Raw genomic sequence first — 27,763 nt, forward strand, 5'->3', positions numbered from 1 at the left:
TTGTTTGAGTGCAGCAGCAAACAACCTATTGTCTTCAAATGCCTTAAGGTTTGACAGCATGGGAAGATCAATCTTTGGTATTCCTAGTATTGTAACCATACTTGTCGCCCCTCAATGTGGGTTTTCCACTCTGTGCGAAGATCGAGGACTAAACTATAATATAGTGGGATTACTGTTAGCAGTTCAAATTCTTTAAAGAGCGGCTTACAGTGTTCCAACATGTTATTCCCAGTATTATTTTCAGGGTCTTCTTTTGAATTATGAGTATCCTGTCGAGATGTATCTGTGAGAGATGTATTGGCCCCATGCTAAAGCTGCGTACAGATATACGCGCCTCCAACCCGCTCCGCCCTCGTTCCGCCATCGCTCCACAATAGCTCCGCCCCCGCTCTGCACTCGCACCGATCATGAACGTTACGGGAGATGTTAGCTCTTCTCGCGTTCCACTCTTGCTCTCCGGTCGATCATCAATCGCTCTGCTCGAGTGACGTTCGGTTGCGGAGCAGAGCGAAAGTCTGTACGCACCTTTAGATACCATATCTGAAATGGGAGGAGAACAGATACGCCATCTCATACGTCATATCATGATACGCCATGAATACTGTTTTTCTACCCGATATATTGCATTTTCTTCGAATTACATAGGCTGCCGATGATAACTTTTTAATTGACTACACAATTTGATGCTGTTAGTATAATCTACTGTCTTTTGTGATACCTAAAAATCTGATGTGTGTAGCTGAAATGTTATTTGGTTATTGGTGATATCTTCCAGGTTATTATTTATGGGTTTGAATTCAATGTGTACTGTTTTCTGTCTATTGATTGTAAAATAAAGCTTGTTACAAACTAGTATGGATTACACCTTCCAGAGTTGCATAAATTACATCTGCAGTTATATTATCGGACTCATGTGGTATCAGGAATGTTGTATCATCCACAAGGAGTATGCAATTGTCCATCTCTCTTGGAAGATCATTTATAGATATCAAAAGAGCAGAGGCCCAAGTATGGATCCTTGGCAAACGCCCCTGTTTGCACTTAGAAGTGAGGATTTATAAAGTACAACACTATTCTCTTTGTGATTCTCTATCTCGACATATTGTTTACGTTTTTTGAGATAACCCTCCAAACACTGTAAAGCATTGCCCACTATTTTGAGCTTTTAAATTTTCATCTTTAAAGTTTCCCAGTTTAGGCTGTCAAACGCTTTTTGTAGGTTTATGGATAGGCCAGACACAATCAGGTGTTCCTCCCACATTTTATCTATATAGATATCTGAAATCGCTTTTGTTGTACTGCGTCCCTTCCTGAAACCACGTTGTTGCACTGATATAAGATTATTGTCTTCCAGGTGTTTTATCAATTGATCATATACTGCTCGTACTATTATTATTTTGGACGCTACACGTAAATTTGCAAGTGGCCTGACTATAATCGTTTTGTACCATAACTATCATCATTATATATGCCATATATCTAATTGTTAAACTAATAATATTTGGTCCCTTACACTGAAATGTTTTACATCACAGATTATTTATAATTATTGATTCATGACTTGGAAATATGATAGTGTAATGCCGGCCTTATTACTGTAGTATGCTACTATAAATACTTCTTTACATGTCAAAAGTCGGTTGAAATGGAAATCTTTAGTTGCCGTACTTCACACAAATTTCTATAACCTTATATTCATTCACTAGATAGTAAAAAGTAGTCTATCTATAAACATAATGTGATCGGGCTATACGTAATAGGGCTGTTACATGCGAATGCGATGACAATGTGTGGTACCACATAACTTGTGTTAATATTCCAACGGAGCAATACGAGTTGATGACTAAGGGTGTGGATCAGGGACAAGCTTGGAAATGTGATGCATGTAAGGAAGGAAAGAGAGGAGTTTCAACTCAGGAAATGACTACTGATAATGACTTTCAACTAACAAATGACAATCCAGATATTGGAAATGAACAATTTATAACGGACTGTAATTCGTTAGAGCAGATAAACATGACTAAAGCCTGTACTAACGCCAACTCGAATTCAAGCATGATTAGCATAAACAATGAAAACATTACCAGACCAAACTCTACGAGTAATAGTCAAAGTAAACAAACTTTTATATGTTAATAAAACTCCTATTGAACGACATCTGTGAACTTAGAGATGAAATCTTAAAGAAAGAAAGCATTAGACTATCGGATGTTGTAGTTGAAAAAATGGACGTAATATATAAGCTTGAAAATATTATCTATGACTTCTCACGGGGAATTCACCCGGAGCAAACCTGTCCTAAAAGGAAAGAAATTGAACAGGAGACAAATACCTTGATATATCATGGAAATAGATCTAAGGAGGTTAAGACAAATGAAGACTAATAGGTAAATGGTGAGACGGAACCGAGGTTACAAACGGGAAAAACTATTACTTCTAATGAAAAGAGTAATGCTACGGACTTATTGATAATATTTATTTACATTACAATATGAGGGCACCAGGAAGAAATACTTCCCATAATAGCCCTATTGACACAACCAAAAATTACAATTCTAATATATTAACAGTATAATATAATATAGTATAAGCCTAATCTAATAAAGAAAATTCACTAAATTAGAAAAAGATAGAAACTACAATAATTTTTAAAATGAAATTTATGATGAAAAAGAGGAATATGATGATGATGATGATAAGTATAAATTAATAAGAAAAAAAGAACAAGATCATAATGTCAATATTTTAAACCAACAATTGAAGATGACCCGTGGGATTTGCTGGTCTCCTAGCGGGCGCCTCCCCAGGTGGCGGATAGGGGGATGCCTCCTAGATATAGGGGGTACCGAGGAAATCAAATACCCGGGGCGGACCAAAACCAGCAACAAAACTGCTGCCTTGCAGATGGAGTTCAATGGAACTTCAAAGGCTAAGGGAAGAAAACCCTAACAGGAAATTGACTGCTGCCTTGTAGTTCGGCATTGGTTTGTCAAAGGCTAGGGAAGAAATCCCGAAAAAATTACCTGGTCCTCCAGGTTGGGGGTTTGGCGAGGGGCCAACAACCCCTCCCTGGAAAAAAAATCACACGTTGAGAATAACACAACACAGCCTCGGATTGGATCGGATAAAAATGGAAACAAAAGAAAAGGAAAATGCACCAAAAGGAAAAAGGATATGGATTTGATTTTAGCAACATGGAACGTTAGAACACTTAAAAGACCAGGAGCACTACATGCATTGAAACGACAGTTGGAACTTTACAGGGTTGAAATTGCTGCAATTCAGGAGATGAGATGGCCAGGGAACGGAATTTTGGAGAGTGGAGACTGGACCGTGTTCTTTAGTGGTAGTAATGATGGAAGTGGAATGGCTGGTACTGGATTTCTGGTCAATAGGAAAAGGAAAGAAGCAGTAATCGGTTTCAAACCAGTGAATGAGAGAATCAGCACTCTAAGATTAAGATCTCAATTCTTCAACATCACATTAGTATGCGTATATGCTCCAACAGAGGATGCGGATGAAGAGGAGAAGGAGAGATTCTATGAGAAGTTGGAGGAAGTAGTTGACGAAATAGCGCATCATGATGTGAAAATCCTCCTGGGAGACCTGAACGCAAAAATAGGTAGAGAAGAGAGATTTCAGAGTGTGATAGGGAAAGAGAGCTTACACAGTGAAAGTAATGATAACGGGAGGCGAGTGATAGATCTTGCTGTAAGAAAGGATATGATTATAAGTAGCACCCAGAAACAGCGAAAAAACATCAAAAAAGCTACCTGGTGTTCACCGGACGGGGTCACATCAAATCAAATAGATCATATTTTGATCGATAAAAGACACTGTACTGATATAACAAATGTGGAAAGCTGTAGAGGGGCTGATATAAACTCAGACCACTATATGGTCAGGATTGGTTGTAGACAGCGTATCACAGTGACAAACAATAAGAGAGCAAAAACGCAAGCTCGTTTTGATGTGGCAAAACTGAAAGAAGAGGCGGTGTCACACAGATATGAGGAATGCTTGAAGAACTATCTGGAACAGAAAGAGGATGCATGGAACACTGAGGGAGTAGAAGGGAAATGGAGTATTCTGAAGGAAAGTGTGATTGGAGCTGCAAGGGAAGTTGTTGGCTCTAGAAAGAAGGAAATTCAGGCTCGCTGGTTTGATGAAGAATGCATAACTGCAATTGAAAGACGAAATAGGGCCAGAATGAAAATGATCCAGAGAAAAACACGGGGAACTGTGGAAGATTATAGATCAGAAAGGAGGATAGCGGATAAGCTATGTAGAAGAAAGAAAAGAGCATATGAGAAGCAGCAGTTGGAGAGTATAAAAGAGCATTATGGCAGAGGAGAGATGAGAAAGTTTTACAAAAAAATAAGAGAAGATAAGAAAGGGTTTCAACCCAGGGCAGTGTACTGCAAGGATAAATTAGGAAATATGATAGGAGATGAACAAGGAATAAAGAGGAGATGGAGAGAACACTTTGATGAAGTCTTGAACCATGGCCAACAAGAAACTGAAACTGCTTATGATGATGTGAGAACGGTACAAGAGGAAGTGGGTAGACCGATGCTTAATGAGGTGAAAGAGGCTATCAAAGATCTTGCAAACAATAAGGCCCCTGGGTTAGATCTAATAACGGCAGAACTTGTTAAAAAAGGAGGGGACATGTTTGTACAGAGGATGCATGCTCTAATCAATGAAATATGGTTAGAAGAAAAAATGCCAGAAGAATGGAGCATTGGTATAATTTGTCCAGTTCATAAAAAGGGGGACAAAATGGAGTGCTGAAACTACAGAGGAATCACCCTACTGAGTATTCTGTACAAAGTCTTTGCCAAAATTCTAGCAAAAAGGATGACGCCATTGATAGAATGTAATATTGGAGAGTATCAATGTGGTTACCGGCCAGGAAGATCAACAGTCGACCATATCTTCACAATCAGGCAAATTCTGGAAAAATGCTATGAGTTTGATGTCAACGTGCAACAGATATATATTGATTTCCAACAGGCATATGACACTATCAGTAGGGTGAAAGTGTATGAGGCACTTAGAGAGTTAAATGTCCCCACAAAGCTGATCCGTCTCATAAGTATGACGATGAAAGGAAGCAGAGCTGTGGTCAAGATTGATGGAAGTGTTACAGATGATTTTGAGGTAAGAAGGGGACTGAGGCAAGGAGATGTGCTGTCAACCATGTTATTCAATGCAGTGCTGGAAAATATTATCAGAAAGGTAACCACCAACAACCCCGGGGGCACACTCTTCAACCGGATGTGCCAAATAATGGCTTATGCAGATGACGTGACCATACTAGCAAGAAACAGGAGGGAACTGACAGAGATCTATGAAAAGCTGGAACATGAGGCAAGAGAAGTAGGCCTGGAAATTAATATGCAGAAAACTAAAGTGATGGTTATGTCCAGGAGGCCAGTGAATGATGGAACACAGATACAGTTATCAGGTAGAACCTTTGAGAAAGTGAAATCATTCAAGTATTTGGGCACCCTAATAACGGAAGAGAATAATGTAGCAGAAGAAGTGGATGCTAGGATAATGTCCGGAAATAGGGTGTATTTCGCCCTGCAGAATATCCTGAAGTCCAAAAATGTGTCAAAAAAAGGCAAAATAAAAATTTACACAACAGTTTTAAGACCAATAGTGACATATGGGGCCGAAGCTTGGACATTGACTACACGAGAAGAAGGTCTGCTTCAGAGATGGGAAAGAAAGATTTTAAGAAGAATTTTTGGAGCAACCAAGGAAAATGAAATATGGAGGATGAGAACAAACGAGGAACTAGGAAGATTGTTCGAAGAGACCAGTATTTTATCTGTTGTGAAAAGTATGAGGCTGAGATGGGCTGGTCATGTGTGCAGAATGCCGGAAGGGAGGGTGCCAAGAATGGTGCTGGAAGGCAAACCCGGAGGAAGAAGATTACAAGGAAGACCAAGAAAGCGGTGGGTTGACGATGTGGAAGAGGATTTGCGCAGACTGGGTGTAAGAAGATGGAGAAGAACAGCAGAATGTCGAGAGGGGTGGAAGGATGTGGTTGTGAAGGCTAAGGCTCTACATGGGCTGTAGTGCCAATAATGATGATGATGAATTGAAGATGAGAATGAGGTGTATGATGATGATGATGATGATGATGATGATGATGATAATGACGATAACGATTATGATCATCATGATGATGACTATGTTGATGAGTGTAAATTAAAAAGAAGAAAAAAAAGAACAAGACCATGTCTGTATACCAATGGACAAAGCAAAGAAAGCAAGACAACAAAAGCTAAAAATAGATTACTACCATTTTCCCAGAACCAGTAGGCATACTACCAACGGGCAATTGACTTCAACATCAATCTCCTTACTTCCAAGCCTGATTCCCTCTACTCAGCCCTTTCATCACAGTCTCTGCACTCTAGTTAGAGGCGAGAAATAACTATGCACAGTCCTGCTTCTAGGCAAAGAAAACAAGACAGAATTCCTGGCATTGAAGGAGGGCACATAAAAGTTGAGCATTGACAGCAGCACAGGAGAATGCACCACTCCATCAAGCAGCGACCAAATGAAAAACACTGAAGCTCTATCTCTGCGCAAACTCATGGAATCCATCGAAAACATATCTCTCAGTCTGCCAGAAGGAAAACCAAGAGGACAAGCACTTCTAAACTTCTTAAAATATAAAAAACGAAGCAATTTGTTTTGAATTTTCTCAATTGCACGATTTTCTTGGTCAGTATGAGGACTCCAAATTATGGAGCCAAACTCAAGCACACTCCTCACAAGAGAGACATAAACATTTATTCAGGGTTACTGAAGTCAGCCGAGTTCCTCAGAAAAACCCCAACAGCTTGTTTGCCTTGTTAGTTACATACTCTATGTGGGATGAGAATGACAAAGAATTGTCAAAAACAATTCCCAAGTCCTTGCAGATGGTAACTCTGTCCAGAATATGATTATTAATTCTGCAAGTGAAGGCTGTGGGATTACGTTTCCTAGAATACGTCATACATTTACACTTGTCCACATTCATCTCAAGACGATTCACCGCACACCACAATGAAGCCCTGTCAACATCAATGTGCAACTGATAGCAATCATCAGCAGGACCTCGGAGCTCTCGATAAATCTTGATATCATCAGCAAAAACTAGACATTCCGAGGACAACTGGAGAGGAAGCTCATCAATTAGCAAAAGAAACAGAAGAGGACCTAGATTAATTCCCTGCGGTACTCCAGAAATACTGAAAAAAGCAGATACAATGTTCGGCCTATGGAACAAATAGTTTCGAAACAAGGAAATCAGCACTTCAATGAAGCCAAGGTTGAAGAGTCTGCAATAGCACACTGTGATTTACTCGATCAAAAGCTTTTGCGAAGTCTGTGTACACAACGTCAACCTATCCACCCGAATCCATCACTCTGCAAGTGTACTCCGTGAACTGAAACAGATTGGTTTGCACAGATCTACCTCGCAGGAATCCATGCTGACAGTCTGATATAATAGGAATGGAATGCCATAAGATACTTCTATATAGAATCTTCTCAAAAATCTTTGAAAATACTGACAATAGGCAGATAGGACGATAGTTTTTAATCAAATTTTTCTTCCCAGATTTAAAGATTGGTACAATTTTTGAAATTTTCCTCTTACTAGGAAAGTGGCCCATCCTGAGCGACAGATTTAGCAGATACTTCAAAGGTCCAACCAAGAGCTCACCACAACACTTCACTACAAATGATGGAGTCCCATCGGGACCCGGGGATGTCATTGGTTTAAGGCTTTTTATTGTCAAAAGTCCTGTTCCAATACAGATGATATATTCAAACCACCAATGGAACCAATACGTTGAAAATTATCATCGACTACATTTCCATAGCAGGCAGTGATTGGCGTGTAAAAGGACTGGAAGAATGCTGCAAACCCAGCTGGAACCTCAGAGCCAATAAATACCTCATCATCCAGCACCATCCTCTCACAGATATCTCCTGTACTACGTTTGTCATTTACAAACTTCCAAAACTCTTTGGAGTTTTTCCTGATATTTATCTGGTCACTGTTGACATAACTGGTAAGCCACCGCGATCAAAGCCTTCAAGTCTCTCTTTAATCTTAGAAATTGATTCTTATGATAATCCGAGATATTCTTCTTCCGTGCATACCTATTCTTCTTTTTCAACAACCGAATAATCTCCACCGTAAACCATGGGGGATATTTCTACCCCTTACCATTGATAATCTTCTTGGGAATAGTAGCATCAAAACATCTGTAAATTACTTCATAAACGAAATCAACAGCTTCATCGACATCTCCCAGATGATATAAGCCACTCCAATCAAAATCTCTCAACATTTCATACAGAGAGAGGTAGTCAGCCCTCCTGAAGTCATAAACAGAGTGAATACCTGGACTCATCTGCTGCTCCTGTGAGGTGTCAACAATCAAATTCATGCTAAGAGCCGGGTGGTGGACTAAATCTTTGGGTACCAGTGGAACCGAGTCACGAGTCACCTCCACAACAGGAAAGTTTGAGAGGATCAAATCAAGTGTTCGTGAGTTCAAGTTCCTCACACTATTAAATAACTGCAAGTTATAAAAACCCGAAAATTGACAGTCTCCTAGCAACCACAGACCAACCACCCAGATCATACATGTTATCGGTGATCTATGGCAAGTTAAAGTCTCCCGCAATAAAAAGCCTATGTCCAATCTCATGAACATAGTTATCCAGACAATCAAAATAAACTTGAAAGTCTTCAACAATCGCATTATTGTAAAAATAAGCAACGTTAATGTACAGAGGCCCATCCAGAGATGCAACTCTAATCATGAAGCTCTCAAACCGACCACCATCCAGCAACAAATTGATATCAACACATTCACAAGACTGAATTCCTCTACTAATTGCCATAAGGAGACCACCACCTTCAAATTCATATTATTTAATATATAAAGGCCACCTCATCGGACAAACTTCAATCATTTTATGGAATTATTGAAGATTACCATGGATATGATCAAAAATGACTATTGCAATCTACAAATTGTGATATGCGGTGACTTGAATACCTGATTGGTATTCAGTGATTCCAATACCTGAATTGGTGGATAATTCATAATTTCATAATTTTTAACTTTATAATTTGGTGGATGATTTTGACAAGGACATTTTTAATGATTTACTAATGTCGCGAAATCTTCAAATTACTTTTAAACATCATACGAGAATAGATACAAGAACTAAACGTCACAGCCAACTTATTTATTTCATAACGGATATTCCAAACCAGTATTACACAATTAAGATTTTGCCACAAATTCTGATCATGACATTATTGTTCTAAATCTTGATATAGTGACATACAGAGTAACGAAAAAACTGAGAAGAAGAGATTTACAAGACCACAGCAGGACCTATTCAATTACTTATTGGCAGATCAAAACTTGAAGGTTGGTTTCCATGATAGTGTCAAAGATAGTTTTAATTACTTTTACTAGTAGTCCAGTCAATATAGACATAAAAAAGGGGGTGTGCTTGCAATTTATATTGTAGTTCTGATTTTTTAATATATTATTTGGGTACATAAGAGAAGTCCAGAACCAATTTCTTCATGCAAAATTTCCTTGTGCTAGATACAGAATGGCCCAAAAACCTCGTATTTTCGGCTCATTTTCCAGTTTTCAGCTATTTCTGCCTAATCTTGTGATCGGACTGAAAAATTTGCTTCCAACTTTTTTTTAGATTATAAAATTTTGAATAAAATGGAATCATTCGGAACATTCTATCTCGCATGAGTACTGAGTTATGATTTTACAAAAATGAGTGAAATTTGAAGAAAAGATCTATTTTGATGAGTATTAGTTTTTGATCAACAATATCTTCCGATTGTTACCATTTAATGTATAATTCAAAATCCCTCTGGGCGTGTTTTTGTGCTCTACAATCTGAGATCAGGTGGAGCGCTCTATATTATGAAGATTTCCAGGTACACCTGACAACAATGCTCCTTGTATTGTGAAAAGCACCTAATTTTCAGCTTCATCCATCATCACCAACTACATTGTTCTCACATTGATATTTCGCACAATGACATAAGTTCATGAGATCATGCTCTATGAGAATCACCCGTTATATGCACCTCATTTCAGTATTTCCTAGTGGAGAGGCCCACTTAAGGACACCTCAAGGATCAAAATTTCAAACAGTTATAACTTTTGACACAATGCTCAGATTTCATCGTACTACACTTCATTCTTCTCGGCTCATCAAGGCAGTCCAAAATCATGCATCATGAGTCAAATTCGGTCGAAAAATGGAAAATTTAGTGTTGAGTGTACTTAAGCCCATATTCCAATACACAAAAAATGGCCAATTTCTATATCATCTCATTTCTATATGATCTCATTTTATTGAAAATTTTATAATCCAAAAAAAGGAAGGGAAAATTTTTCTGTCCTATCACGAGATTTGGCAGAAATAGCTGAAAACTGGAAAATGAGCCGAAAATACGAGATTTTTGGGCCATCCTGTATCTAGCACAAGGAAATTTTGCATGAAGAAATTGGTTCTGGACTTCTCTTATGTACCCAAATAATATATTAAAAAATCAGAACTACAATATAAATTGCATGCACCAATGTATATAGTGACTGGACTATAGACTTTCTCATCGACTTTTGACAACTGCTTCCCAAAATTAATATTTAAAGATAAAGGCAATTCACATGTTAAATGGGTTAAACAGGAAATTCTTGAAGCACAGGAGCAATTGAAAGACATGTACTGGCATGTTAGGTATGAGAGAACATTGAGCTCTAAAGAGAATTACAGAAGCGCTAAACAAAAAAACTCTATCTACTAAATGAGACAAAAAGAATGTTCTATAAATTCAAGATTGATAGCGCTAAAAATGTTAGCAAGGTTTCCTGGTCCATTATATTTAACATGTGATGAAACTGTAAATATTTGTAATAAAGATTTGAAAAGAAATTACGAACTCATTACAACCCCGGCAATCGTTGCTAATATATTTCAATGTCTGAAATTGAAAAATTGACTTGTTGGGGAGGAGAGAATTGAGTGTGATTGACAGTGAAATGCGGAAGAATGATTTTAGTTTTGTAGCCGGTGACTGAGGATGAGATAAGAAACATAATTGTTCAAATTGGTTCAAGACTAGTGCTGGGGTGGATGAGGTACCTTGTAATTTGTTGAGTGTCGGTATAGAAACTATAGTAGAGCCATTGACATGATGTATAGTGAATAAATCATTTGAGCAGGGCGTCTTTCCAAGTGCAATGAAAACATCCAAAGTGGTACCAATATATAAAAGACTAGTGATAAAAGTAAGATTGAAAATTTTAGACCAGTGTCATTACAGAGTGTTTACTCAAAGATCTTTGAAATTTCCTTCTCAAAGCGACTCATTCCATATCTGGAGAAAAGGGAATTACTAAATAACAGACAATATAGATTCCAGAAAAACAAGAATACAACAGATGCTATATTTGACTTGTTAAGTGGGTGAACAGATATGTATCTTTTATGACATGACAAGAGCATTTGATCTTCTATCTTATGTAAACCTTTTAAATAAATTAGCAAGAATGGGAATAATAGGAAAACCTCGGAAATGGATAGCCACTTAACTGGAAAATAGAAAACAAATTGTCAGTATGACATTCAGGACATGTATGACTCGAACCTATAAATCCACTATTTCGACATCGATTAACACCGGGGTGCCGCAGGGGTTGAACTTGGGGCCAGTGTTGTTTCTGCCATATGTAAATGATTTAGCTGAGAATGTCACTACAGGAATATATGGTTTTTTGCAGCCAATTAATACAGGACCAAAATAAACACAGCCTCCAAGTTAAAGCACAATCCGGTTTAAATGAAGTGAGTAAATGGTGCCATGCAAATATGGGAAACCAAAATTCTGCAGTTTTACAATAGGAAGAAGTAAGAAAGTACTCCTCTCCTCAGATTGGAGGGTTCTAGTGTGAGTGTGGTGGAGAGTACAAAATACTTGGGCATATTCATACCAGACAACCTGGACTGGCGACTACACATTGAGAACTTATCAACAAGACTGACACCTATTTGCTATAAATAATATATGATGCGCCGTCTTCAACCACTCCTTGATAGAGAAGTACTTATGAATGTTTACTACAGTTGTTTTCATAGCATAATAAATTACGGTGTACTATTCTGGGGGAAACAGTCCAAACATGGAAAGAATTCTACTTCTGAAGAAACGTATTATAAGGACTATCTTCAGGCAACCATACCTCGTCCACTACAGACCCATGTTTGTGGAGGCTGGCATTCTCACACTACCTGCACTGTTTGTTTTGGAGGCATGTTTGATAACTAGAAGGAAGCAAAATATTTTTTAGAGTAATCAGCAATATCACCACTACAACACCAGACGGAGGAGCGACACTCTTATGTCAGTGGTACGATCCAGACTGATCCAATATGGACCCAAATACATCTGCTCAAGGATATACAACTGCATGCCAAATTAATTGAAGACCTTGGAAAACTTTAATCAGTTTAAAAATGAACTTTAAAAATTCCTCATAAGACCATATTATAGTTTACAAGAGTACATTGAGGAAAGAATCTCACCAAACCGACACCAGGAACTATGATAAGGAAATTGAGCTCTACCACAGTATAAACTTACATATACTGTGGCTCTACTATACGATGAATAATCTGACGACTACGGCGCAAACGCGCTTCCAGTGGAATAACATCAACATAGATTAAATAAATAATATTACTTTAAGTAAATAAATATATAGGTACCTACTTTATAATATCAAGCAAGTACCAAGTAAGTAAGTATCAAGTAATCCACTTCCATGTTTTCATGTGATTGTAGGCATTTATTGAAATTTATGACAGGATGAATGATGCTTAAAACCATTATTGTAAAAAAATTGTGAAATATTTACTTAAGAGCTCGTGGCAGATTGGCCGCTCACAGACTCCATTTGTTATAATATTTAGTTCTATCTATGCTTAAATGAGTCACCAAATAAAGTGGACAATGGCTGGAAAGTGAAAGAATAATTGGAACTCACATCACACTCTGATCGCCATGATAAAAAAAAATAAAAATATCCTGAAAAGGCGGGCATTCTACATTATACCGCCTGCAAGAGCGGATTAAAAATGAAAGTTAAAAAGATTAGGCAAATGTTATGAAAGGATTATGTTATTAGAAAGGTCGACTGGATGTAACATAAATTCTATTTTAATAAAGACCTTGGAAAACTTTAATCAGTTTAAAAATGAACTTTAAAAATTCCTCATAAGACCATATTATAGTTTACAAGAGTACATTGAGGAAAGAATCTCACCAAACCGACACCAGGAACTATGATAAGGAAATTGAGTTAATTGGAAAAATATTACTATTACCACAAAAGTAATACCTAAAAAAATAAGCTGGAGCAAGAAAAAAATTTCTTTATTTATAACTTGAACTGTTTCTTATCAGTTTGCATTCAAGTTACGGTAATCTAAAATTAGTTTATTGATACTACAGGTTATACATTACATAAATGAAACGTAGTTTAGAAGAGTATAACGTCGTCGAAAGAAACGCTGGTATATCTACAATCTTTTGTATAAGACAATTATTACATGATTTGAATTACTATAGTCAATTGATTACACTTTTTCATCCTAACCTACAAAATTTAATAATTTCATGTAAATAAACAGCGCCAACGCCAATAGTGATTCGATTCGATAGGTCGCGGTAGTGAAACATCGATTTAATATCAATGGGTCGATGGTTTTAGGTCGATATAGAATATTTTTGACATCGATGAACAGGTTTTAGGTCGATATAGAATATTTTTGACATCGATGAACAGCGTTGCCGATTCTCTGCATTGGCACTGCCTTTTTTAGAAGATAGTTGATATTGGTTTATTTTGATGTAATAACTGTTCATTCTTATATAAATTAATCAATTTATTTTATTTATCCAGATAATTTCTTCTTCTACCTTTGAGAACTATAATAAGTTAACAGAGAACTTTTCTGATTAGTGCGCTCACTTCAGCCTTGTACACACGTCCGTACAGATTCGCGCGAACAATCGTATGTACATATGCCTCAACATTCACTGTACGTCCTTGTGGACGCGATCCACGTATGCCTCGGCATTCAAAAAGCTATCTGATTTGCAGACGACACGAAGACATGGTAGATGTAAATTTTCCACATGACAACAATGGCGTCATTCCATCATTGAAGATAGTTATCACAAATTGCAGCAGTATCATTTTATTTCAATGACTTATATAATAAAATCAAAAATAAAACTTGACAAACGATGTTGGTGGGTTGAACGATTGTAGGTTGAAGTAAGGAAATAAATTGCTACATGACATAAGATTGACAGTTCAAACTTTATTAGGTTGTCAAAAAATTATCTTGTTAATATACTGAATCTAATTCAACTAGTTATCTAAACAATAATGATATCATCATGAGGGAATCAATAACCCCACAAGAACGATTGGCTCTAACTTTGAGTTTCTTGACATTAGGCGATTCATTTGTTGGTCTCCAATATCTATTCTGAATCTCAAAAAAAGAAAATTTCTACAATAATTCCAGAAGTTTTGATGACCTAATCAAAGCACTTAACACTGTCTCACAAAATTGACAGTCTTCTTTAAAGAAATTAGCCATAAATTGAATCAAATACTAAATTGCTGCCCATTTTAAACTAACTCTGCTCATACACATGACAAAACAAGATTCTCCAAAAGATTAGCTTCAAGATTTACCTTTAAGGGAATACTAGTTCAAAGTTTGAATAAATCTCTCTATAGATAGTCTAGCTATCTAAAACGTATAATATCATATTGAAGATTACAATTTTAATTAACAACTCTGATTGATAACATGAAACAAACACAAGATGATTTGATAGCCACAGTAAAATAATATTTGAGCTATACTTTCTTGTAGGAACCCTTTAGAAAAGCTTTTTTCACTTAAATTATGCAGTTCTAAATTTGTTAATCATGATACAAATTATATATTCCATGCATGTTTCCATTTAAATATTTGACAATCCACATATCCTACAAAATTACAAAAATCCTACAATTTACAATTAGTTATTGGATCACAATTTGATTTGTCATTCATTAACCTAATTCATTGGAATTAGGTTATGACGCCTTCAATGTTTACGTTTTGCCTCACCCGTATGGCAAAATCGCGTCCACACGCGTCCATTCAATGCTCGCCCGAGGCGCCTTTGAGCACGCCAAAATACCGACAGGGTTCCGGTTCGCCCACATGCCTCAGCGAACAGTGTCCACACGTGCGAATGCAAGCCCATACACGTATGCTCACCCGAGGCAAACGTACGTGTGTACACCGTTTTCCCCTACTTGTGCTCCCTTTCCCAATCCTTTCCAAAAATTCCAAGGATCAAAGGCCTTCCTATGACATGGATAGCCATTGGAAGAACTTTTGATCCTCTACCCTTCTTCACCATATAACATGTATAAATTGCCTTCTAATATTGTAATGTGTGTTCTCATATTTATGTTTTTTATTTTATACTGTAATGTTTTTTATTGATGTGATTAATTTTTATTTCATATTGATGTATCTTATGTGTGTGTGTGTGAATAAATAAATTGAAATTGAATTTACGGTATTTTTAATAATTGTTTGGGCTTAAGTTAGGGTACCGTAGCCTACCTATAGTGAGGTCCACGTTATAATGGCGGTGTGTGATTTGCAATGGTACTGCCATCCTTGTCTATCGTTCAACAAAGCAGATGGCGCTATCATTCACACATTGCGATGTTGCCACATCGTTTTTCAACAATGTAAAAATTCAACTGACAAAATATTTAATCTCAATCATAAAAACGTATTAGGCCTATTACATCTTTAAAAAATATATTTTATTGATAAATAAAATATGATTAACCATTTTCAACAATAATGAAGAGTTAAATTGATCATTTATACCAGTATCAGCTGTTTGGGTGGCAAGGCTGAGATCTGGCAACCCTTTTCTCCTATCTTCCTACACTGCCATTATAACGTGGACCTCACTATAGGTTGACTACGGTTCCTAATAACAAGTTGCAGAACTATAGCCTATTATAATAGAAACATAGCACTACGAATGATGTAGTGGACCTTTTGGTTTGTGTGTACATGACGTCGTCGACCACGACCGTTCTTGAGATATAGGGGTGAGCGGTGATAAATATTGTACCGACCTTCCCCTTCGGTATGCTCAACCCCAAGGATGAAACTTGGTGTTTCACACCGCCGTAGCGTACGGTAGCTTGAAACATTTTTAAAATAATACGCAGCCGTCTTAGTCTCCTCTAATGCTAAATCTGCACTACAGCGGGTGTGAAATTGACATTCCGGTTATAAATTAGGAGATAGGTCGACTACGTTTTCTTTCAAAAGCTTCACTACGATTGAGTGAAATCGGCTTTATAGCGACGAATCTACGATTCTAGCCCCTAGACGGTTATATAGTATTGCTGTAGACTATTAGCCTACCATTATTATGGCACAGCTACACGAACAATTTTTAGACGTGTCGGCAGAGCACAAAGTTCTCCGATTGGCGTTGGGAATCAACCAATCAGAGAGCTTCCTAAATTGCCGACTTGTCTGAAAACTCCTGGAAAAAGCTGTGTACAGGACGCTGTACATATAGTTATAGGTTATAGCTCCATGTGTCTTGGCCCTTATGGTCATAACAGCCGCGTCTGGGGGCCTAAAATCGTGGTCGACGCCCAAGTCGTAGTCATAGATTCTCGGTGAATCGTAGAATCCTTGCCTCTAGGGCGAGACCATATAAGGCGTTTTAAGAGTCGGCCGGGGAGAAAGCTCTCCGATTTGTGGTGCCTGAAAAAATATAGTCTCGCCGTTGATGTGAGGCTACACGAGGTGCCAGTGCATAAAGCTCACCGATTGGCTGATTCTCGATCAGCCAGCTTCCCGAATCAGAAATGGGGGACTTTCTCTGTTTTCGGAAATCTGAAGTCACGAAATGCACTGTTGTAACAAAAATAATCTACAAATTGATCATTTCTCTCAGGTGATAACATTGAATAATAGAAAAAGGAGGTATGGGTGAATGTAAATGAGATTTATAAAAAAATCAGTTGCAAAAACTATATTTTTTTCTAATACACCGATACAGTTGATTATTACATAATAGGGTGCTTCCTTGATTCAAAATCTTAGAAATAATTAGTCCTAAACAAGTTAGTCAAATTAAAACTAATACATTGAAAGTAAAATGGCAAACATACAGTTCTCTAGATAAAATTGGCAATCTAGTAGGAATTACACAAATCATGAACAATTAAAACATATAGTAATATAAAAATTCAATAAGCTGTTAAAAATGTCGATACAAGTTTGAGTAGCTAATAAGGAAAAATGAAAATAGTCTACATATTTACCTAGAATTATTATTTTTCAATTCAAATTAAAATGAACATCTTCACTCAATCGAATATAATCAACAGCTTTATAGAAATATATTTAAAACACAATAGATTCTTCAACAATTTAAAAGCCATACAGAACTTGAATATTTGGAAACTGAAAAAAATTTGAATGATCAAAGAGCACTAGTAACAATTTTTTTATTCAATACACAAATATCGAGACATTTATATTCCATAACTACTTCTTCTAACATCAGACTTGAAGGGAATGTTTCAGACATTTTGAGAAACACAGAAAGTCATTATGTGTAATAATTGATGTTCCAATACACGTTTTTCAAATTTATCACGACTAGAGAACAGATTTAATATCATTATAGATATTGTACAAAAAAACTACTACCAATATGTGAATTCTGAGCTTCTATTGTAAAAATTCAATGTGTTCTTCAATTATTAATTACATTAAAGTTTATAAAAACCAGTCAAGTTCTTGGACAAGAATTTGAAATATATATAACATTGTAAAATTGAACTAAATACCACCAGTATCACAATATATAGAAAAATAAAGAATTTATGTAGAATTTTATTAACATCATAGATATCTATCACTACTTGATAACTGCAACCGTTGATAGCATTCATTAATCCACATTTTAAAATTTTATAGTACATAAAATATAAAAAACTCAACAAATAATAATTATCACAAACACAATATACATTATTTTCACAGATCAAGTAACTAAACCATTTTCTATTACATAAATTTTATTTTATATTGTTCAATTTCCACAAATAAAATAATATTAAAAAATTTACACGTTCTGTAAAATATTTTATATAATTAAACTGATTAACAAACAATAATTTAGTAAAAAACGTGAGTTGGAAAATCCTTACTAATGCACATAAATTTAAGACGAGCTACTGTTAATAGGTTATAAACATCAATAAATTCAATGCCACAATTTTGTACGTACATCAAGATATTATAAAGGTACCGTACTATACCATATAATGCAACAGTGCATTTAATGATCTGTACCATGGTTACCAACATGGAATTTCCATTCAAGTGAGTACAACATCGACTGATGTTGAGTACGAACACACAATTCAAACGTTGAATTATACCCAACAATGGAAATAGAGACAAACATTTGACACTTTCAAATAGTGCATACATATACTGAATATTTAAATATCATGCAGTCTAGAACATAACGTAGCTTTCAACATCTCTCGATTTTACATCGATTCAAAATTATTAACACACATCTATATTAGACAGCAAGTGATAAATATATATATATATACATACATATATATTTCAATTAACATCTAAAACATCCAATAAAAAGCTCATTTGGAAGCTTCAAGACATTAATAATACAACGTTCAAGTGAGTGATGAAATGTGAATGACATATTAACATTGGAAAATTGAAATGTTGTAATTTCTAAATTTGAATTCCATGAATGATTGTAGTTGGTTTTGAGAATAATTTACATCTTAGTAATAAAACAGAATGAAAATATTTAACACAAAAATCATCAATGTGTAAGGTGAATGGTAAGATTTTCAGACGCAGTGTTAAAGCCCAGTGGAATTAGAGCATTTATATTTTTGGTTTAGTCCACTATACTATTGGTTTATTAAAAGTATACAGAATTCGATACAATTTTGAATACAGTATTATAATTTTAAAACCACTCATGAAATATCTTAGTAATTCCTACAAAATATTTCATTGATTGAATTCAATTTGAAGAAACAAGACGTTTTGTGATTAAGCCGTTATTATTACCATTTCTGGAAAATCGAAGAATATAATATGATGTTAATTAAGATAACATAAAATGAGGACTATTTCTTTCATTTAAATAAATTACGGTATTGATTTTCACTTGGAAATTAATTTTAAACTCCACTGGGATTTATGTACAGGAACACGATGAAAACCAGATCTAATTGAAACTCTACGATTAGGCTACTGTACTCCAAGTTGTCATCATTAATAGAACATTTTAATTTATAAGTAAATTGCTCGGATTGTTTAAATAGCTGGGATTCCACATACAGCCTACAGTGCAAAGAGAGCAGTGAACTCTTGTACTGAAAAGGTGAATTGAACATTATTATCATGTTATTACTATTGTTGCACTAAATTCAATCATAACATGGCATTAGAGGTTTTCGGATGAAAACAGTTATTTAAATATTGTAAACTAAAAATTACGTATTCTGATGTGCAACTGACCAAACACAAATATACGATCACTGAAATTGAATGAGATCAATAGTCTTTGGAGATAAGGTCTATGATTTGAATCATGCCAACTGAATAGAAAATAATAAAAACTCAAGATACAAATAGAGTTAAACTCATTATTTTGAGATAATTTATGCCAACAGAATGATTACCTATGATAAATTCATGATTCAACCACGAGTATCAAAAGATGTTTTAAACAAATAATTTCATCCGTTTTTACTTGACAATAAAGCTAAGCTATTGAAGTGTTTTTTAAAAAATCTTGTTTACTTATCATTCCCTCAATTACTTACTTATTTACAATTCGATAATTTGCGTAAGAAGAATTTGAATGCTTTCAACAGAAAATCATATTTTAAAATCATAAGAAGACTATCTTTAGTAGGAATATTAATATACAACTGAAATAATATATAATAGTATCGCTCTGCTATACTTTCAATTAAATTTATTAGTATTTTAATCATTTTTGTTCAATATTTCTAGTCAGCACAAAAATGTTTAGTAGAAAAATACATACAAAAATGTGAATATTTCCATAACTTAAGACGGACACTATTTAAAAACAGTTTAGAAGAGATTACAATGCAAAACAATTTTGATTTGTCAAAAATGTAATAATTATTCGGGAATGTGTATTCCTCAATTCTCAAATTGAAGTTATAGTGTTCGTTCTATAAAAACTATAGCACACTATCAATGGACAAAACAAAAATTGGGATAGGCGAGAAAGCTCCAGATAGTGAAATTTCTGTTGACTTTGCAATTGAGATTAATTTCTGGATATGATTCAAGACTCTATTTTCTATTCAAGGACAGAAAATAGAAAAGTAAGATTAATAGAACCGGACATATTGAGAGAATCTGAATATGATATAATGAAAATTCAAAATTGTACTATCTGGTTTATCCTCAACATTATTAAGTACAATTGTCCAGTGAATATGTTGAGTACGGTAACAAAATAATAGGGAAAATCAATGTACATAAGAAACAAGAATACAAGGCTAATTTCATTAAACAATTGTGGTCAGCAAGTGGCACATTTTAAAACGACATAAAATTTGATTTCAAGTTTATCTGGCACAAATGTAACAACTCACACAATAAATTGGAGTTTTGCGTACAGAGTACGAACATAATTCGAATAACTCATCTTAATGACGAGAAGTCAAAATTGGTAACGTTATCAGCTCTTTTAAGATAAATTTGAAAATGGTATATAATATATAATACATATCAACATTAGCCAGATAATTCTAGCGGAAATAAAAATCTATGAGAATATTTATTTAATAGAAATCTTCTTTTACAATAAACCTTCATATTTGTCATAAATAACAACACACTCCAAAATAACAATTCAACACTCAGCTAAATTTTATCCAATTTCTCTGATATAATTTATTTAGTCTATTTAATTTTATTTCGACATCAGTCATGTGATGTTAAAAAGTCCAATAATTTCTATATCACAGCCATAGGCCATAAGATTAAGAAACAATACTTGAGAATCCAAGTGCTACTGACTTGAAGAAAATGCAGCATTATCAAATTTTGTGATACAATAAAATTTAATCTTAGTTCAATAAATGATCAGTGAGCTTTTTATTAATAATGGTTATAATATAAGTTAATATACGGTAAGTTTCATTAACTGAAACTGCAACTTGAAAATTATAAGTTACCTAGTTACATGGTTCATTCATTCATTCAAGAGTTCACTCTATTTAAGACATTCCAGAAAAATATTTCAAACTACTATTTACTTTATCCAATTAAGAGTAGCACCTCGATTATCAGTCACTTGAGGGACTACCGGAGAATAATAGGAACGCTAAAATAAGGAAAATGGATTTAGCTGTATAGTATTAGGTGAAAAAATATGTTACAGCAATTCGAGAAGTATCAAGATTACAGCTGAATGAATATTTCAAGTTAATGATAAAAATCATTCTGCTAAAGCTTCCAGTTATAAAAGTAGAACAGTTATTTATCAAGTATTGTAGTACACTAACTTGGTCGGATAATCAAGGCGCTTCTGTATTTTTCAAAATTCTTCAATAGCATATTTCTTCAAGATCCTCGACCATATTTCTTAAAGCTGGTGATCATAATGTTCTTGTAAAGAATAAGACTGTGCTATCATAACATGGATAAAATTTGGAAGATGCTACATCAACAATAATATGAGTTGTAGGTAGGATATTTATTATTTCACTTTGAAATACATTTACGAACGATTCTAGTTACTAATGCTAAATAGATATAACATCAAATTTAAAAAGTTTCAATACTTCTCGACAAGTGCAAAGGGTTCGCATCACAAGCAACATTTATTGCGATTTATTCGCCTGCAAATCCCAAATACCACGACTAATAATAAGCATTCTTAGCACAAAATATAGATATATTAGCTTCCAAGATAAAAACACTGAAACATCTAAAATACAATACAATATCTATACTAATAAGCTATTCATTTTTTCACACCAAAACCAATTAGTTATTAAGATGCGGTACAAATTTAACATCGACTAAGTTTGCTAAAAACGTCAATAAAATCATTTGGTTCGAGACAATAATATTTGAGGATCACGGTGATAATCAAGTTCCGTAACCATTCTTCATTATACAATATATATTTCTGTACATTAAGATATACAGTAATCAGCTCCTAGACACATGACAGCTGTTTGTAGAATTAATGATACATGCGAGAGTACAATAATTACAACATTGATAACACTATCTACTACATTCATAGCAAATGCGAAGTTGTCAATGAGCCTTGAATCGGACTTGCACCTACTTTTTGAGGTTGAGAATAAGGTGATTGAAGGAGAGTTAAGAGCAACATAAAAACATTAGCCATAACTAATTTACTGAACATACATCAACAAAGGAGTTCTGATTTCACCATAACATGGCTTTACTATTAACAGTTCGTAGCAAATTCCAATATCGTGAGCAAATTTATTTTTCTGGTTACCAACATTTAGAGGTAGCATTTCTAAACTTCCTCAATTTACGTGAGCATAATTTATTATTATTACAGCAAATAAAAAACACCAATAAAATATGGAATTGGTAGAATTTTTATAATATATTTATAGCCTAATTTTATTTTAAATACATTTTCTATGAACAGTTTGATTTGTTAATGCTCTGTTCAATTTTAACAAAATAGTCAAACTTTATCCATGAAAAATTGACATTAATTAACAGTCATTATTCCATTGGATGAATATTGGAAAGGTGGTAAGGATTTCACCTTCAAAATCTTAAATTATTCTACAGTACTTGAAAATTTCTTTACCCTATATTTTTAACATTTCTTACGAGTTACATTGAAAATGACATTAAAACTGAATATACCAACCTCTAAATTATGGACTTTTTCTATCATCGCGTGCTTAGTGGAAATGGTCCAAAGTAGAGAATACGTTAATAATCTGATGTAGTAAAAATAAGAGCAACTTATTAGCAATAAAGCATTAGCAGTGATTGAAAAGAATTTCCTATTTGATGTAAAAACCTGTGAATAAATCAAAAAGATTTTAAACCCCTTTTGTAAACCACATAAATAATAAGAAGTGATTTCCTTAATTCCAATTTATTGAAAACAAAACACAAAACAGATTATGGATTATTAATAAAATGAATATTACTGGAGATAATTCAAGATAAATATTATGCAGAATTAGAGGATTAAATAATGCTAAGAATGATCATTGTACACCGGTCACGTGAGATCAATGGTGAGGCCGGCGATCTAGAAGCTCATCATCGACTTACTTTATATTTAGTCAAGTACAAATTAACTTGCTATTCACTTTCTTCGATGATGCAATTGTTGACCGTATGTTTAAAATATTAAACTATGGCTTATAATTATTATTGAATTGAGCATGTCAATTTTAGGACGAAGTGATCTCACTTGTCTGGAAGAACGCATAGTTAAGTGTAATAGTTATTAGTGAATAAGAAAAAACATTTAAATTCCAAATTACCGACAACGAAAAAGCTACTCTGCTATTATAATGAGTACAAAATAACACATAATGAGAAAAGATATATAATTACTAGTTAAGTTCATCCGAAAGTTAAATAATGTACTTTGATGATAATAATAGTCTATTGACCTATTATAGTAGTCCAGGAAACATAAATATGGCAAGAAATACTGGATGGAGGTATAATATATGCAATTATACATTATAAAATACTAATATTCTTTCTCCCACATAGATACGTTCAACGATTCTCTATTCTATTAAAGCAAATGATATACGTGAACTATATAATTGAATAACTGCGATATATTTACAAGAAATATAAAATTGTTTCGATGAAAATGCTAATTTTATTTCAATTTTGACAAAACTAGCGATGTTAACTATAATGCTACCTAAAAAATAGAATTATACATAACTGTTCTAATTAGTTAGTTCATCAAAAGATACTTAATTTCTTTTCAAATCTACATATCAATAGTTACGACCTTAGAAATTCTATAATAGACTATGTGTGGCGTTTCACACATATATAATTTGTAGTTAATTCCATATATAATATATTATATTCATCTCAATTTGTATGTACAAAAAGGGATATTGTTTCCAATGATAAAATTTCTATACAGCAAAAACATGAACATGGTTGGTAGTTGAACAAGTTGATATAACAACATAAAGTATACACATCTATACACACATAATGTTAAATTTGGAATAACATATTATTTACAATATTGACAGAGATAATAGGTAGTGTAGGACAAAGTTGATATTGAGAGATCAATATTACAACAGTGAAATTTTCATATCCGCAACATTGACGAGATATCAAAGGGAGACACTAGTTGAGTCAATGAATTACACGAAATTTGTAGATCTCGATGTTTTGCATAAAAATATTAGTCGTTGGTCTACTACTATAGTAAGATGTGGGCAAGTAGCAGATTGGTGGAGGCTGCTAGACCTTGAGCGGAGCCTTGGGCCAGTTGGCGTAGCGCGGCGGCATGGCGGCGGGGTGCAGGGGATGTGGGGGTGGCAGGGGGCGGTTGCGCATCATGGCGGCCGGGTGCAGGGGGTGCGGGGGCGGCAGGGGCCCCCCCTGGTGGCCTCCCATCCAGTGCGGCGTCATCAGGCTGGCGTACCACGACTGAGTCCATGACTGCGATCCGCCCAAGTGACCCCCGCTACCCGCCATGTTGTTCGGCCGGCGCATGCTGCCGTTGTTGTTGTTGTTGTGGTTTTGCTTCTGCTTGTTGTTGCCACCTCCTGACGACTTCTTTGTATTGTTGTTGTTGTTGTTGTTACCGCCTCCTTGTCGAGCATTTCTAGGTGACAATGGCGACACCTGCTGCAAAAGCAAAAAACCCAGTTAATAATGATCATTAGTTGACGACACTCCATCACTCAAAGAGATCTTTTCAATTCGAATTTCATCAACATATTTCAATAACTACGAAAAAAATGACTCGTAAACTGAATAATAATCACTAGACCAACCCCATGCAACGCAGAGCACCGCTTGCTTTCATTTGTCTTGTTTGAAGACCAGTGTTGGTTTCATGTCCACCGTACATTTCACAAAAATCACATGATAAGGCGATAAATTGCACTGCAAATACTTCACGCTTCTATTGAAATTTTACCCCCATAATTTTTTCAGAATACAAGTAAAACCTAGAAACTTGCCCACTTAGGATAACTAACATTTATTCTGATGAAAACAGCATTTAATTCGGTCCAACTCAACGGATAATGTTTAGGTTATTACTTTTCAAAGCCACTGAAATTAATTCAAATTCTAATTAGCTGACTGACGACAATATTAATTCTCGATATACTTAGTGGACAAGATACAGACAATGTATCTATCTATAAATATTCAATAAAAATCTGATGGTTCTAAAATATAAGTTACTAAGGATTGGAGCAGCAATTTGCAAGATTTTTACAGATGACAATTTATTTTTATCTACTTCAAGCGTTACCCGCTCATTTCTACTAACGCGAGGGTCGTGGAGATTGGACTGTCACTGAAGGTGGTATGTATTTAATTCGTCTAAATCGACATCATCATCTTCACATCCTTCATTTTACTAGATAAAAAGTCTAAAAAGAATTCTATTTCAATTACTCGAATCTCCGTTGGTTTTCTCGATAATTATTGAACGAAACATGAAAAAGTTCAGTTCAAATAAGGTGGGTCAATAGAGATTAGGGATTTGTTAATCTTATGAATGGCTATGACCAGTTTTAGTGCACTCTACTTCAAGGACCCTGTTCATACAGCTAAGAGCATTTCAACATGAATTCGATCGAACATTATCGATTCAACATCGATCACGGATTTGAGGGAGTCAAGACAATAATGTACTGATACTTACGGACAAGCGAAACAGTGAAAGAGAATTTCTATACCATTGCTATTCTCAATATAAGATAAGGAAACCAAAACTGTATCGGTCCCTTAGGGAAGGTTTTACATTAGTAAAGTTTACTTGAATTCAAAATTTTTTTAAAGTTTGAGCTGGATGGGCGATTTTGAAAACTTGAACTCAAGTTTACTTAAATTCAAGTTTTCATTACTTCGAAAGTATATAATTATACATTGAAAAATCTAATTAATCTCAAAGTTTTCTTCTTAATTTTCTTGCAAAATATTCAATTGTTTTATACATTCTACATTTACTGACATCTGTTTCTATCTTATTATACCATTTTTAGTTTGGATTGTACGTTCAATATTCAAATTGAATCCAAAAGTCAAACATGTTCAACATCTACAAAACTTGAATAAGGGTCTACATTGAAATAGTGGAATCAAGTTTCTGTTCCTGTGAACTTCAATAATTTAATTTTTTGCAAAATACATTCATCTTATACAAAACTTGAATATTAAGTAAACTTGTCTAATGTGCCCCCAAGTAAACGCCCCTTAATATTTCAATTACATACTATGTAGTTTGAACCCACAGCGAAAAGCCCTAGCACTAGCACTCATCTCAAGCAGATCAGTCAAAAAGATGATAACTTTCAAACATTAATAATCGTATAGTCTGCACAGAATAGGTAAGATAAAATTAAATAGCCTGCAAATAAAATTGGAAGATAGATTATTGTATAGTAGCTTTCAATCGCAATAACTCGGTTTGGCCGATTAGCCGACTAGCCGTTTGGAGGAGAATACGGATGTAAGGAGACGGGTGTTATTGAAAATCGACTCATCCTATATCTACTCGACTTATCGATCTCGCGCCAAGCCAGACAGATTTCTCGGAAAGTGCTTTTCAGCTCGATTCGCTTCTCCCATCCACTCTGGACCAAAAATTATCGGCTTCTACAGACCCAAAGCCTTTGTTGTTATCAATACAAACCATTCACTAGTAATTTATTATTTCTTATCAAAGTTATAAGATTTAGTAGCCTATTTTATTTAAAAGATAGAAGTATTTACAAAAAAATGAAACCTTCATTTCAATTTCATTAGTTCCAATTTGATATTAGTGAGCGAAGTAAATGTTGTAAAACTTTTGAATAATCATTCGAAAAATGTTACACAGAGCTTTCAACCTTGGACCAGTAATCCGATTTTCTGACATGGTAATTTACACGATATAACGAATCCCATATACATTACAAACCTCATTATAATCAGCTTAGAGATAATATATGATAATATATTAATATTGAAATGAATTGTAATCAGGTTGTACAGTTCTTCAACACGCATTTCCTGACAGTCAATTCTAGAAAAAAAAGGTGAATTCTAGTTTGAGACACAATACGGTTGAACCGTATTTATATATAGGTGACGAATGTGTTAGCAATACTGACTCTGTTAAATTGCTTGGCTTACACTTTGACTCCAAGTTTATGTGGGATGAGCATGTGGATGCAATGTTACTAGGCTGAGTAAGGATCTATTTGTTATAAGGAATATCATGAAATTTGTGCCATTATCGGTG

General features: G+C 34.8%; 3 protein-coding genes across 4 annotated transcripts in view; 1 reads left to right on the forward strand and 2 right to left on the reverse strand.

The window, feature by feature from the left end:
- LOC111044190 overlaps positions 1-13,983 on the reverse strand; it is a 32,279-nt gene extending 18,296 nt beyond the window's left edge. Inside the window, exon 1 of the mRNA XM_039422863.1 lies at positions 13,595-13,983. The gene's annotated coding sequence lies outside the window, so the exon portion shown is untranslated. The remainder of the gene's footprint in view (positions 1-13,594) is intronic.
- On the forward strand, positions 3,175-4,794 carry LOC111049733 (craniofacial development protein 2-like). The gene has a single exon (XM_039422864.1). The coding sequence runs from the start codon at positions 3,175-3,177 to the stop codon at positions 4,792-4,794; it is 1,620 nt and encodes a 539-aa protein (XP_039278798.1).
- Positions 13,984-17,206: 3,223 nt separating the features above from the next.
- The window catches only part of LOC111044182 (maternal B9.15 protein), a 30,179-nt gene continuing 19,622 nt past the window's right edge, over positions 17,207-27,763 (reverse strand). The window contains exon 4 of one of the 2 annotated variants that reach the window (XM_039424310.1): positions 17,207-25,146. In XM_039424310.1, the coding sequence (XP_039280244.1) occupies positions 24,760-25,146 (387 nt within the window). In that variant the 3' untranslated portion in view covers positions 17,207-24,759. Of the gene's footprint in view, positions 25,150-27,763 lie in introns of both variants that reach the window. The other variant, XM_039424309.1, reaches the window with a different exon arrangement.

Source organism: Nilaparvata lugens, chromosome 3 (assembly GCF_014356525.2).
Source record: "Nilaparvata lugens isolate BPH chromosome 3, ASM1435652v1, whole genome shotgun sequence".
In the NCBI taxonomy this organism is placed as follows: Eukaryota; Metazoa; Arthropoda; class Insecta; order Hemiptera; family Delphacidae; genus Nilaparvata; species Nilaparvata lugens.